The sequence below is a fragment of the Actinia tenebrosa genome, unplaced genomic scaffold (genome assembly GCF_029948245.1).
Source record: "Actinia tenebrosa isolate PJP-AT-01 unplaced genomic scaffold, QUT_ActTen_1.0 PGA_scaffold4__44_contigs__length_22323623, whole genome shotgun sequence".
In the NCBI taxonomy this organism is placed as follows: Eukaryota; Metazoa; Cnidaria; class Anthozoa; order Actiniaria; family Actiniidae; genus Actinia; species Actinia tenebrosa.
Window position 1 is genome coordinate 21,163,034 of NW_028292581.1, and position 15,682 is coordinate 21,178,715.

The following is a 15,682-nucleotide window of genomic DNA, read 5'->3' on the forward strand; positions in this document are numbered from 1 at the left end:
ATCATCCGCATCACCATCGACATCATCATTACCAACATCCTCATCAACATAAAGTATCATCAACAGCACATCATCGTTGGCGTTATCAACATCAATGATAACGATCATAATGATGATAATGTTGGTGACACGATGACGACGATGATGAAGATAATTCGTGATGTAGATGTTTAGGAAATATACTGGGGATCAAGGTCTTGCTCTTAGTGATGATAATACTTGTACTTGATAAAAGTGAGTTCGTACTATCAATACTATATCTCAATATTATTTGTTTTTATGCATTTAATAAGTCCCCTGCCTAACCTTTCATGAGAGAAATGTACGACCCAGGCACAACAGCAGACAGTTCTTTCGTCTTATCAAACGTAAAGATAAACTCTTCCCCAGAAGCAAACTCCCTTGGAACCAATTTGTCGGGATTACTTCCAACGCCAATAGAAATCACCTTCACCCCACTGTTCCTTAGAGGATTTGACGTTAATCTCAAAGCGTTCCCATTCTCGAAGATGCGATCTCCACTCAAGATAACCAACCCTTTGATTGCATTTGGTCTGACAATCCTTGAATCAACAAACAGTAATAAAGAACGACGGAACGCACTATCTACTGTCCCTCCCATCCTGAGTACTGCGTTGTCGACTATTCTCTTGATATTATCGCCATTGAAGTTGTTAAAGCGAGTGAGGATCTGTTGCGTGCCATAGTTCACCAGGGCTATTCGGATACCAGCGTGTGATGTGCCGTAGCTGTCGATAAATGATTTGATGTATTCCTTTTGACGATTGAAAGTGTCCTGTGAAATGGCACCAGATCCACCGAATGCAAAGATCAAATCCATAGGTTGCTCTGGTAGAGAGAGATATACAATAAAAAAGGTAAACTTTAGTAAACACGGAAAGATAGGAACAAAACATGGAAAGCGTTGTACAATTCGTAAAGATTTATCGAGGCTATGCCAACTGCGCGACTTGGAACGAAGAGCGAAGGCGAAAGCTAACGTTATCGTTGGACACGATTTCTAATGCTAATCTCCATTTTCTTTTTTCAAAATACAAACTAAAAACTTCAGTGACCACGAGACAATGGCTCCAAGTCCAGGTTGGACTTGATGAAAGACAGTAAATATATAAACACATCAACCTCGACTTGGAGCTACTCGAGGAAATTCGGACACCTGTGCAGTGCATTTCAGACCGATGCATGTTACGACGATTATTAGGGAGCACAAATCCAGTTTTTTTTATATCGCAATATTTAAGGTTTGAACCCCTAATTTTTTAATGATTGTTGTGAAAGGTGATCGTCCGGGTGAGTGTAGTCTTGAGAAAAACCGTTGTTTATTGTAACTGACGCTTCGACAACCTGTGCGGAAGTCATCTTCTGAGTCCAGTGAGAAAACGAGAGATGTCGTTACAAAGTTTTCAATTAGCAATATCTTGCTACAATAGACCTATCCCGAATTCGCTTGACTGGTCACGAAACAATGGTTTGAAGTCGAGGTTGAACTTGATGAATAAAAGAATCAAGTTCAGTCTCGACTTCAAACCATTGCTTCGTGGTCAGTCAAGCGAATTCGAGATAGGTCTATTTGGTCAGCTTTTCGTACTAGAGTGCAAACAATTAATCCGTGAAACACTAATTACTAAATAGTACAAAATAGTGTTAGTTAAACAATAGAAAACAATGGAATTTGCATGAAATTATGCTATTTAGTATTACTAAAGTTTCACGGATTTACTGTGGTCACTCTACTGGTTTGATTTCTTGACTATTTTCTCTTGACTTCCTAGGAGTTCAAAACCAAATGATTCCATGAAAATAAAAATGATTCCATGTGTTCGGCATGTTATCTACTTACGTATGCAATATCCAGAGTGTAGTACCACCACATTTTGGTATCGTCTGCATGTTTCTGCTCTTAATCTGCATGCATTATCGTACGTGATTCCATCTGTCCCGCACACGCGGGATTTCACGGGACTGCACGTTGAAGGATCGGGACACACACATACCGCACCATTACGACCCACAGTGCAATACGAGTAATAACGACAAACCTGGCGCTCACAAGTAGCTTCTGTGATGAGACAGAGAAAAAATAACAGCACATTTAAAAATAGAGATAGGAGTTTTCCACGAACGTTTTGAGCAAGTTAAAATCAAATGTCCCGAATATGGACTCGCCTTATTGATTCAGGTGATGGGCGCCGAGAAATAATATTTATCTTCTTCTCATCTCAAAAACTTTTTGAAATTTCAAAGTGTTATATTAAAACATCAAGAAGAAAATTGGTAAAAGGTAATGGGAATAAGGAAGAAAAGGTCTAAAAAAAAACCTCTGGGAGAATCTTAGTTAGGGCATGGCTAACTCACAGATCGAACCCTGAAACAACCTCTGTGCTGATCAAAGTCAGGGCATCGCTAACTCACAGATCGAGCCCTGAAACAACCTCTGGCCTTATCTAAGTCAGGGCAAGGCTAACTCACAGATCGAGTCCTCAAACAACCTCTGGGCTGACCAAAGTTAGGGTATGGAATTTAGCTCGTTAGGTTTGTGGAGGAAGGTAAACCGGAGAATCCGAAGAAAAACCCTCGAATCAAGGGAAAGACCTAACAAACTCAGCCTACTAATAAATATCTAAACAAGCCACTCACCAACAGCGCATGCGCCCTTGTGCCATAGTACGATGTTTTTCTTCGTGTTACATGCTGTAGTCTTCAAGGCCATTTCATTGCGGTACGTTTTCCCATCCGTCCCGCAGACATAATCCGTTACAGGATTGATTTGGTTGTCGCACTCACATCTGGAGGGTTGGCCAACTCTCTCGGTGCATCGTCCATTGAAAGGACACTGATTCCATCTACAGGTGTTGAGATCTTCAACAACAAAAAACAAAGTACGCTACAGTAAGTCAACTTTTTTGACTAAAATATATTATACGTGCCTAAAAGAAGGAGAAATATGGAAATGAAGAATGAAAACAATTTTCATTTAGGGGCGAGGTCAAAACAATCGTCCAAAATAGGGACCTGATTTCATGTATTAAGGTGGTGGGTATTGGTACAAACCCCCACCCCCCTCAGAGATCTGTTCAAATGCTTGATACTGGGGGTGTGTAGTGGCAATTTCTATACACAAATATGTTTTTTTTTTGCATACATGCAGACAGACAGTCCATTCATTTCTGTGATTTGGCTTTTAGTTTTGGAGATATTTGGGGACAACATCTAAGATTTCACTTCCAGAGCCGGTGGGTAACGGGTAACACCATCCCTCCTCCCTAAATCGGGTCCCGTGAGATGAACATTGTTTTGCCCTCATCCCTTACCGCCACGTTTGCTTCGTTCTTTCAAGCTCCAAAAATGCTTAGGGCCGGTCATTTTGTCCTCTAATGCTGTGCGCGCCGCGTTCACCGCAATAATGCATTCCACTAATCGAAACTTCTATAGCCTTACCTCGAAGGATAGCCTGCACAGTTCTGGGTATATTATCTGTGAGTCGGTCAGACGACCCAACAGGAACGATGAACTCATTCCCCGCAGCCAAGTTTCTAATTTTCGCCACAGCATTCCTGTCACCAATGACTACGGGGACGACTTTGATTCCTGCGCTTTCGAGCGGCTGTGCAATATCCCGTAAACTCTGCGGGTCGTTCACGCTTTCACTGTCGGTCACCAAGACAACAACCTAAACATCGAGAGATGACAAAATAAAATCACATGAAAAAGAACTACACACTGTTGTCATGGTGACAGCTTAGGAATTGCTCGTGGACCATAGACCTTTATCACACGGCGCCATAATAAGTCAATACAATAAAACGTTTATAATTTCATGAGACAATCTGCGTTACTTCATCATGACTGCCGCACGAAATATCCTTTTCTCTGTATTCTATATTTTGTTTTAGCGATACAAATAATTCCCAATAAAGTTACACTCATCTCCAGATCACGCGATGCTCATGGTCTCCGACATTAACAAAGGGGTCTGGGATCTGACACTAGTAAAACTGAACGTCTACGCATGCATGCATTCGAGCATGTTTTACCAGAATAGGCTTTTGACGAATTAGTAAAAAACTGCTGTATTCTTTGATTACAGACTCATTTACTCAGGGTTAGCCTTGTTTTAGTGTCAAAATATTAATAAATACCAACAGTAAAGTAACGACTTCCAACACTTCAACAAACAGATTGAAATTCCACGGACCTTCACTTAAACAAATGAATATACTCCATTTACACAAAAACGACGATAAACCGTGAGCAACAGCCAGAAAACTTAAACCTGGATTATTTTAAAGCGATTTAGTATGAAATGGAATGCTCGTTTCCTCCTAAACAAATCATTTTGTTATTATATTTTAACTGAGTCCAAGATGCAGTATTAATGAAGACACCAAGAAAAATTAGCAACAAGTTAATTAAACATACCTTGGAGTAATTACCGTACAACCAATAATCGCTATAAATACGATTTAGTAAGTCAGGTACGGAGTCCCTCAAGGCTTTATCTAGGGTCCCTTTTCCTTTAGTACTCTCCATGATGTTTATATATGGTGGAATTTGTGAATGATCTGTAAATATGTAAGGTTCAAAGACAGCTCTTCCGTTTGGTAGAAAGTACATCATGGCATGTGAAATCCCGCCGACAGGAATTTCAAACCGGTTCGACAGGTCTTTCAGGAAGGTCTTGCTGTCTTGAAGCTTTTGTGCTTCGTTGATGCCGCGTGCGTCAACAGCAAAGAAAAGATGAACTGGCTTTTGTGCACCTAAGATTAAACAAAAACTGTGTAAGAAAAGATTGACCAAGGAATATAAGATTTTGCAATGGGCAGTTTGGATTACGTATGAACCCTTATCGAGCATTGAATAACCTTTGGGCTTATCAAATTTAAAGTCAGGACTTGGCTAACTTACAGATCGAATTCAGCTTGTTAGGTTTTGCGAAGGAAGAAAAGCCGGAGAAACCGGAGAAAACCCTCGAATCAAAGGAGAAGAAAAACCTAACATACGCTGCTCACAATAGACGACCTGCATTTCTGTTGTTCATCTTAACACAGCTGCTCGTTGTAAGGCAAGTCGCGTGACCTGTTAGTGCAAGTCGTCTATTTGTACTACCACTATGGCAACCTTGACCCCATCGACGTCAGTGATGTCTTTAACCAACTTATTCTATTTGAAACGCTTATTTTTTGATGCGTTTTGGCCTTCGCACTAAAACAATCGTGAACGCATACATTTGAAAACTCTCCAGAATGGAGACAATAGAAAACGGGAACCTATCGTATTTGGACACGTCCATACTAAAGCGTTCTCGACACGCTCCGATTTCGTCTCATCGAAAACATATCGAAATCTTCGCGTCCAGTTAGAGTTTTCATGGTCTTCCACACTAAAACGATCAAAAACGCAGATAAAATCGGATGTAGAAATTGCTATATCTTAACTGTATATCTTTATCAGGCACAAATATTCAGGAGCAAGTATAGTTAAGCTAATTCCAAATCAAATAATAAGATATAGCAATTTTAACAACCCATGCATGATTCCACTTTTAGACCCATTGAGGATGTCCTTTGAGAAGTAACGCGGAGCTTGATGCATGTATTACGCTCAAAATAAAGAGGATTGTTCGCTTATCTTTCTAAAAGCAAAGGGATCTATTGATTTCTTACCACAAGCGCCAGAACTTCGAGTGGTTAATCTAATCTTTCTCTCGCAAGATTCCTTTTGAAGACGGCACTCGTTGTCGTAGGTCTTGCCATCACTACCACATACAGGGTAGTTAACTCGAGGACAAGTGGTTGGACAGACGCATCTGTAGGTGGAACCATCTGATGACTCGACACAGCGGCCATGGAACTCACACGTCACTTGGGCGCACACAGCTGGAGGAAGAGAAAAAAGGAGAAAGTCAGTACATAGAAAACAAATGCATGAATGAGCAAATGAATTAATATTTTGATTCCCATGATAGAAATATACTGGACTGCAAACAAACTTTCTACAACCTGTTTCGAGAGATCGTAATAAAAGTGCATTTCGTAACACACTGGATACACATCGTTTCATTCAGTTCTTTACGAGTAGCTAAAAAGAATCACCAATCCAATATAAGAACAAAAATAGTACAGACACGTGACTGTTAACTGCAAAGGTCCTATTATACGACTTTGTTTTAAGGGCCAAGTAAAATAACTCTATTCATTCTTCTAAACCAAACTAGGTTTCATTTACCGCTTTTGTCAGAGCAGAGTATTGGCTCTACCGTCATATCTCCTAAAGGATGACAGCGTCCACACCATCCACCACACTTCGCTGATACTATAGTTCCATCCTTGGACTTCTCGTAGTCCTGCATCTCTATACCTGGGGGAAATCCCCGCACAGTCCATCTTACAGAAGCCCCAAGTCTGAAGCCACTACCTGATAGATTGATCTGAAAAATAAAAGTGTTTTATTTATCAGTGCATGGCTATAGCCCCCTTATATGTGACGTCAAAGCTCTCAATTTGGAGGGGGAAAAAACAAAAGAATTTTAAGCTCATGAGAATTGTTATGTCCTCCAAATTAAGCTGCAAGGGTTCGATAGAACTGTCAATTATCATCCTATGTTAGAAAAAACAATATAAATGGCTTATGATACACCTCATTGAGGAGGGCTTCTGCAAATCTGCTCATCACGCACATATGTTTAGAAAAAATCCCTCTGATCATAAATTCAATTATATATATTCTTGGGGTGAAACCATAACTTAAAATCCCTTGAGATATAAATAACAATTAAACAGTGGCCATGTTGGTTGATCTAACAAGAGAAGCTAATGAGGAATGATTTGGTATCCTCAACCAACATAGTGACGATGACGTAATATGCACCCTAAGAGTTAAATCCGACAACAACACATCCCAATAAATAACAAAGAAAACCATGAAAGGTATTCAATAAAGAAAGATAACATTACAAATTTGAGGTCAACTTCTTTTTCTTAATTTTTTCTTTTGTCCGTGTGTGTGTGTGTGTGTGTGTGTCTGTTTAGTTTTGATTGTAACGTTGTGACTTTATGGTTGAGCAATTAAAAGAATAAAATAAAAGGAAAGGAAAAAAGGAAGGGAAGGGGAGGGAAGGGAAGGGAAGGGAAGGGAAGGGAAGGGAAGGGAAGGGAAGGGAAGGGAAAGGAAAGGAAAGGAAAGGAAAGGAAAGGAAAGGAAAGGAAAGGAAAGGAAAGGAAAGGAAAGGAAAGGAAAGGAAAGGAAAGCAAAGCAAAGCAAAGCAAAGCAAAGCAAAAAGGAAAGGAAAGCAAAGGAAAGGAAAGGAAAGGAAAGGAAATAAAAAATGGATGTCAACTTACTTTAAAGTGTCCTCTCCTGCAAGGTCCACTATGCATCGAGAAGCAATCCCCTGCAGAACCATATGGAATCTGCTTGCCAAAAGGATCACTTACAGCAAATGTGAAATCTTCCCGTATAATCCTCATGTTGTCCAAATCAAGGCGCACTTTGCTGAACTTTGTCCTTCCCGCGGCGGAATAGTTTTGCTTTCCCGGTGGTCCGTTACAGGCATTGCGTGCTGACATTGGCGCAAGGCGCTGTCTTCGAGGATAAATAAATGCATAGTTCTCTTCCTCGCCTGCTGCCAGAGTGATGTATTCCTTAGGAAAGGGGGTGTTGATGTTATGGCAGTAAACTTGAACAGGCATGTTGCAGCTTGAGTTTGGGTATATGGAATAGACTCCATCGACCTTAGCTATCCCAGCATTCTTCAGTCCAGCACAGTTAGAAGCACCTGTGATGGGAATACAAGTACACCCAGAAGTTAATACTTGGTGTCTGTCTATTATATGTTATAAGTAATGGAAGTAAAGATGACTAATTTACATAACAATGATACCCCACAATGCACTGCACAGTATAAATTAAACCACTCCACGCCTTTGTCACAGTTTATGTCTTGTAGCGGAAGATTTAACTTCGTGATGACCCTCCCACCCAACCCCAAAGGCATGAAGCAACCTCAAGTCCTACATTAACACAAATACACTGTGGATCATTTTCTAACCCCATATCTTATTAGTATTTGCGTTTATTGCAGGTTCCTATAATATATACTATTGCGTTGAGACTAGTCTTGCGTCAAACACACTAACATACTCCAGTAACTGTACAGCACCATTAAACCAAATAAGCATAGTGAAGCTTCAAAAACACTGACAAAGACAAACTGTATGTAAATAGATGTATAAGCATACATCCTCTGCTCTTCAATCTTATTTCATGTTTTCATCACACATCTTGTGTGCTGTATCACTGGACCAAGCAAGAAAAAAAGCTGTTTTATTATAAAGAAAGAAAAATCAATTGTAGTTTTTCAGTGCTGTTTTCTTACACTTCTTTGCAAAGTTTGCTGTGCGAGCACAGATAACGTCAGCAACCATGCTTGGTTCACCAACACAGCACAGTTCTTAACCAATCAGACTACAGGTCCTATTTAAGCTATATACCAAATAACAATATTGCACAGTAAACATGAATAAAAAACCTTACCACATTGTCCATAGTGTCTCCTAAAGATAGATCTCTGTGTCTGACATTGTGCAGCATTCAATAAACAAGGGTTGTTGTAAGTCTTGTCATTACTACCACACACCGGATTATACTCCTTGGTGCATGTGGACAGACAGACACATCTGCTAATACCATTGGCATCAGTGCGACATACTCCACCATACTGGCACGGCTTATTCTGACATGACTGGGATCCACCATTGCCATTGTTGCTATTATTTGGGTCAACAAAACCTGTAATGAATAAATAAATAATAAATAAATAATAATGAATTGATTGATGCATGGATGGATAGATGGATGGATGGATGAAAAAAAATAATGAAAAAAATTAATGGAAATTAACAGGCGATTCCACAGAGAGACTCTTGGCACTGAATTACAATTAGAATTTAGAATTTGAAAACCCTCAAAGCACCGGAAAGAAACAGTAAGGAACTTAATCATTTACTACACTGCTATCAAACCAGCAAATAAAAATATAGAGCCAAAGTTTCCACGTTTTCACGGTTCAATAACACACCCAAAACATTTCTAGTATCTTTTACCTAACTGCCAGGATTTCTAGTCACTAATATGTTAGCAAAACAAAGTCCAGAATTCCGGCTTTTAAAGTCCTTATTCAAAAAAGCATAAGCTTTTAGAATCCCAAGAGAATGAATCCATCTGGACAATACCAACAGCTTTTGTTTAGATATTGCAAAACAACTGATTAATGGCTGATCTTCTTCATGCTTGATCCATCTTAAGCCCCGTTTACACTGGCGATTTTTGCTGCGGTTTTTGTGGCAATTTTCGGAAATATGAAATCTTTTGTCTCATCCTTCAAAGAGACATTCGTCTAGGAAAATCTTAGCAGGGCTGTCAACTCTACCGGATAAACCGGGAGTCTCCAGATTTTGGGCCGTATCTCCCGGTCTCCAGATTAGAGTCTCAAATCTCCCGGATAATCCCCGAAGCTGACCATTTTTTCTTGTGAGACCCGAGTTTCACAACCATAAAATTCCAATTATCTTATGTTGCTTGTGTTATTTTACATCGCTAACAAAATCAAAACGTTCCTCATGGCTGTTCTTGCAAGCAGGCCATTGTAATGTAAGCGATAATCTGATTGGTCAGAAATAAACCAATCACATCAAATGTTACAAGCAGAAAGGCGTCTTTTCGCGCGCTTTTTGACGCGCTGTGACGTCATGTCCCTTCCCTATCAATTCTCCAGATTTGAATATCTCGGGGGTTGACAGCCCTGAATCTTGGTATCCTAAAAAAACTTTACAAGTAAATTCTTTATCATTATTTATTATGGACAAAATCACAAAAAATCGCAGCAAAAATCGCAGCAAAAATCGCTAGTGTACTAGTGTAATACCAAGAATTCGTCGACTTAAGCCATCATCGTTTCGTGTACAGTTTGAGCGATCAAAAATTAACAGTAAAGGCTATTAGAAATCCCAACTCTATGCGATCAGTTAGTATTCTTCGATTTACCACTGTGTGTTTTTTGATAACATTTATTCGAGATTAGCCTTATTTCAGAGTCAAAATATCCACTAATATCAATGGTAAAGATGCACTGGGTCCATTTGTTCAAACCCCGATTAGTATGGCGTTCCATCCCCGCCAAAATTGATGGTTTGTATTTGAAGTTCATCACATGAATTTTGCATTCGAGTAAATGTTTTTATGTTATCATCTTGTATTTCATATGCTTCATCAAGGGTTCAACATACGTGTTTTATATTTGTCGTTCATGTTTTATATTCTTGATTGTCGCTGATTCATTCTAAACTCCACGCCACGTATTTGTCCTTTGAGTTTCACATTACAAACTCGACGACTTTTATTTTCAACTCAACTTCACGCTCCGGTGAACTCGGTTGACCTTGGTAGCCGCTGACCTAAAACAACGCAGTCGTAGGTATGAAAAGAAAAGAAAATGGCGGCAGAGTTTGCCCTCTGTTGTTGAAGAGACAATTCGGCAGCTTGATACAAACCGCCAACAGGAGGATGACTGTAGTAGCTTATTGCTTCGTTTAGAGTATCCTAATCCGTATCTAAACCGCATGTGGAAATGTTCATGTCTTTAATTTGTTTCGTATAAATAAGTACTATGATTACACTGGGACTATCTAGCATTCACTGCGGCCGTCAGCTTCTTGCTTTAGGCCCAGACAACGTTTATTGGAATAGGTGTATAAACGCAATAAAATTTAAAAACTAATCTTTCTACGTGGAATATACAATTCTTAGATTTTTTTTATCCTGATATCCTAATGTCAAAATGAGACATTCTCCTTTCGATGGTTATGGACACTCCCAGCAAAAGACTTTATTTGCGGCACAGAAAACCCACTTTCTACAAGGTGAGAGACGTTGATCTTCAGAAACCTTGAAAGAAGGGCGACCTGGGTGGCCAGTTAACACTTTTTCTGCCCTAGATTCATGAGATATAAACTATTGTTTTTCGTTCCTTAAGCATTTTATCGCTAATCCAATGCCAGCCACGATTGAGGCCGGTAGTTAACCTTTATTAATAATTGTACGGATTAGGATACTCTAAACGAAGCAATAAGCTACTACAGTCATCCTCCTGTTGGCGGTTTGTATCAAGCTGCCGAATTGTCTCTTCAACAACAGAGGGCAAACTCTGCCGCCATTTTCTTTTCTTTTCATACCTACGACTGCGTTGTTTTAGGTCAGCGGCTACCAAGGTCAACCGAGTTCACCGGAGCGTGAAGTTGAGTTGAAAATAAAAGTCGTCGAGTTTGTAATGTGAAACTCAAAGGACAAATACGTGGCGTGGAGTTTAGAATGAATCAGCGACAATCAAGAATATAAAACATGAACGACAAATATAAAACACGTATGTTGAACCCTTGATGAAGCATATGAAATACAAGATGATAACATAAAAACATTTACTCGAATGCAAAATTCATGTGATGAACTTCAAATACAAACCATCAATTTTGGCGGGGATGGAACGCCATAATCCTATAGAGACCTATAGAGTTAATTCTGGATTAGCGCTAATCCAGCTTTGAACAACCCGGCCCTGGACCGTTAAAATAGTTACTTAAAATTCGTCTTTAAAGTCTATTAGGGAAGGCATGGATGTCTTTGATGTCGTCTTTTTTTGGCGAAAGCTAGTTCCTTATTGACTTAATAAGAGGGTCATCTTAAATTTCTTTACTGAGTGAAAAAGGAAGTGACTAACGTTTACTGCTAATCCCCCAGTACTCCCCCTAATAAAAAAACGCCCCTTCCCTTATTGATGAGCCTGGAAGAAAAAGTGTGGCTGCTCGCATGCAGTCTAAGAATAATACATAACTTTTAAAACTTCACGTATTTTCATTATTGAAACACGTACGGGAAATTTTACTTAATCAAAATCGAGGCTAACCATGAAGAGCAGAGATCTCAAAAGTTTTACTTGTATTTTCTTTGTAAAGGCCGGTTTAGACGGTACGATTTTCGCCTACAACTATCGTATACAACACGCTCGCGCCATCCTACAACTCGAGTCGTAGCGTGTAAATCAAGCCTACAACTCGCCGACGACAGACGCGAGCGTGTTATACGAGAGTTGTAGGCGAAAATCGTACCGTCTTTACCGTAATACGAGATCGTGTGATATTGTTTCAGTTTCACTCAATATTAAGAGCAAGTTCAAGACCTTCCAGAACAAGCCCCCAGGAAACCGGAAACGCCCACGAAGATCTCTAGGGCCTTCGAGATGTTATTGTGGGTATTATTTTACCACAGTAATATCCACTAGAGGAATTAATAAAACATTTTGTCATAAAACTGTTGCCGTGAACGAAAACAAACTGAGGCAACGGAAAAGGAGTGACAAAAAAACGGAAAAGGCGTGACAGGAGCGTTACTATAGGAAATCACACATACATGGATGGTGGAGACAGGGGGAGGGGGAGCTTGGGGCTCTTAGCACCCTCCCCCCTCCCCAACACACCGTGCGTGTTCTGAGGTCCCTTGGATATGCCAAATGCTAGTATTTGAACAAAATATCAGTCTCTTTCATTAAATCAGCAAACATGGCCACCATGTCTTGTTATTTATTTTCTCGGAAATGATTACAAACCACCCATAGTAAAAGGGTTATAGTCGTTGACCGTAAGCACCGGAAGGGCGTTGTAAAAATTCAATATTTTAGTTGTAAGTTTTGTTCTTTAGCGATGGGTAAAAAACCAGTGTGGTCACATAATTGTTAAGTTATTGTCGTTGTCAAAAGAATCGTGTCAGCACCAGAATTCGAATATGGTTAAAGTCAGTTCCTTGGAACGTGATTGCCATACAAAACGAGTTGCCAGTGCGCGTGATGCAATTTTACCGCTCACATGCAGTACGAATAGAGCTTTTGCTGCTGTCACTATACGAAACGTTTTAGTATATAGTCATTCCAAGGTTGACAACTTGGTCGAGTTGGTGTTGCAGTGCTTTGTGGGACTGTTTTAGGGGATGAAATTAACGCCATGCTGGAGCCTGTCCCGTGAAACATTCCCACAATGCACTGCAATGTTAACTCGACCCAGTCTTTTCTTGGACCTTGGAATCAGGCTAATCGGCTCTAAATGTGTGGAAACAGTACCTTAACTACACTTTTTTTAAATACTTCTTTTTTTCAAAAAAGATTTGCACCTGTAAAAAATACAACAACAAATTTCCATAAAGAAGAGTTATCTCATATAGCTTTATGATCGTGCTATGACCTTAATATATAGTTTATTATACTGTATGTATCATGTACAATTGAAAGATGATCTTACTACGAACTAACATCCCACTGATCGAATCTAGCATTCATCGGGAAATCTTTCGACTTATATACTTTGCGCGTAATATTTATTACTCGAATGAATGGAAACGTTTTTAGAAAATAGAACTAAATAAGCTCTACCAAGCTAGGATTTCGTGTTTTACAGCACAGATTCTAAAAAGGTCAGGATTTATACATTGAAATATGACCAAAATCTGAAACTACATCCGGATTATGTAAGCCATAAGAGCAAGACAACTACTCTGAAGTAATTTTATATTTTCTTATGCTCATAGAACCATTATAAGCAGCTTATATTCTCCAGTCACGGTATGAGACGTGAATTGTTCTAGTTTAAAACAGCCTTTGATTCATAATAGATTGTTTTTGTAATACGAATTTAAATTTCGAATATCGATAGCTTATCATAAATAGTAAAATCAATAAAGTGAGGATTTCCAAACACAAAACAAAAAAGATTTGCTTTTCGCCGGATTCTAGTTAGTTTATTAACGCTTTTTTTTTTCAAAAGCCAGCTGGAAAAATACGAGGCACCGAAGGCCGAAGCCATGCTTCAGAATGGGTTGACAAAGATATGTATGTTGTGGTCAAAGCGATGACAAGAACAAAACTTACGACAATTATACTAATTTTACAGTAAAAAAACACATAACACATTTTAAAAACACAGAGAAGCACTTAATACGAAAAATTGTTGGAAAAAGCAGATTCCGAAAGATTTGGATTGCATTCGTGAGTTATATAACTCAAAATATTGTTGCTATAAGGGAAAAAACATTAATATTTAACGAAGTTATTAAGTGGACTCGCTGTCTGATAAATCAATTAGAATACACTTAAAGCTATCAAGTACAATTTGAAGGAAATTCAAAACAATCATCTGCAAGCGATAATATCTTGAATATTTTCTAGACGGCGTACTATTAACAGCAGCTATCATTAACGAACGATCTGGTCGAAATACTGTATATAAGTTTCTAGAAGTTTCAGGAAATGCTTTGAAAGCTGTCTTAGAAAAAGAAAATAGTTTTAAAATTTTTTCTTCTTTTTTCTTTCTTCTTTTTTTTTATATATATATAAGGTTATTACTTAAATATTGTCCCTTGTATAGAATGGATAGTGATTTATCTTGACCTTTTTGTCCAAAGAGTAGAAATAAGATACCAAGCGTCGATTGAGAGCTGACTGCTTAATTTAAACATATGAACAAAATAAATTATCTTGATAGTTCGTGGTTTATAAGATAATTAGGCAGGCATTGTGATAAATACATTTAAAAAATCTAAAGTTTGAGTATTTGTTAAGAAAAAAAACTTGAAAGAAAAACTATAAAGAAAAGATCACAAAATATACATATAACTTAACTTTTTTTAAAAGCTTACCTTCCGTACCTTTTAGACGATTCTGAACTTCATCAACGTTATCTTGAAGATTCGCTAAAGAAGCCTTCGCAGTTAGAGTACCGCTAGAATGTCTCCTTGCAACCCAAATTCTCGTATCGCCAACTCGATGTAGATGACTGCAGGAATAAGCACCCTGTATCTGTCTTATTGATTCAACGGAGCTGAGGTCGCTCGTTCCTTGATATATCTTCCCTACTCTAACTACAGCAGTAAGTTGACCTGATCTTTCAGGTATAAGACTAGTTATAACTCCTTCGAACGCAAGATTTCTTTGTCCAGTGAAGTCTGGCAGCGCCGGACAAGATCTCGTGAATGGATCAGACACACCATTGGAGCTTACAACCAAAAGCAATTCTAGGAGTATTAATTTGTAAACCATTCCTCGAGCTGGAATCATCGTCGCGATTTAATATCTGTGTTGACTATCTTTGATAAACCATATCTTGAAATAGAGATGTCTGAATGATAAATCAAGCTAGCTGTTCTTCCCGCTCTATCTTAAGGTAGAGACAAATAGCTTAGATAAAATCCTTGATAGACTGAGTAGAGTAGAATTGTAGGTACGCTCTGTTCAACCTACCGCGCTCGCGGGCAGTAGCAAATAGGACACCAGACCGGATTAGACGTCGTCGAATAAACTTGATGTAACTCAATACATCGCTTCCGTGAACTGATACGCATAACGAAGTCACCTTGATATGATTAGGAGTGAGAAAACCGCAGTAGTAACCATTGCACACGCTCTACCGCACAACAATACACATCTAAGCATATGAAATATCAATTTTGATATCAATTTTTATCATCATCATTTTAATTATTATTCCATCTAAGAAATTACATATTTAGAAAATTTTGAAAATTTTGAAGATACTTTCCAGATACGGCTTGGTCCATACTAACCCCT

At 38.8% G+C, this 15,682-nt stretch overlaps 1 protein-coding gene across 1 annotated transcript in view; it reads right to left on the reverse strand.

Moving 5' to 3' along the window:
- LOC116301766 (uncharacterized) overlaps positions 1-15,356 on the reverse strand; it is a 142,179-nt gene extending 126,823 nt beyond the window's left edge. The window contains exons 1-10 of the mRNA XM_089036878.1: positions 14,755-15,356; positions 8,554-8,808; positions 7,362-7,795; positions 6,247-6,448; positions 5,685-5,897; positions 4,441-4,778; positions 3,460-3,691; positions 2,659-2,880; positions 1,862-2,080; positions 307-849 (exon numbers count right to left, since the gene is read on the reverse strand). Coding sequence (XP_088893004.1) covers positions 307-849; positions 1,862-2,080; positions 2,659-2,880; positions 3,460-3,691; positions 4,441-4,778; positions 5,685-5,897; positions 6,247-6,448; positions 7,362-7,795; positions 8,554-8,808; positions 14,755-15,172 — 3,076 coding nt within the window. The 5' untranslated portion in view covers positions 15,173-15,356. The remainder of the gene's footprint in view (positions 1-306; positions 850-1,861; positions 2,081-2,658; positions 2,881-3,459; positions 3,692-4,440; positions 4,779-5,684; positions 5,898-6,246; positions 6,449-7,361; positions 7,796-8,553; positions 8,809-14,754) is intronic.
- Between the last annotated feature and the right edge of the window lie 326 nt (positions 15,357-15,682).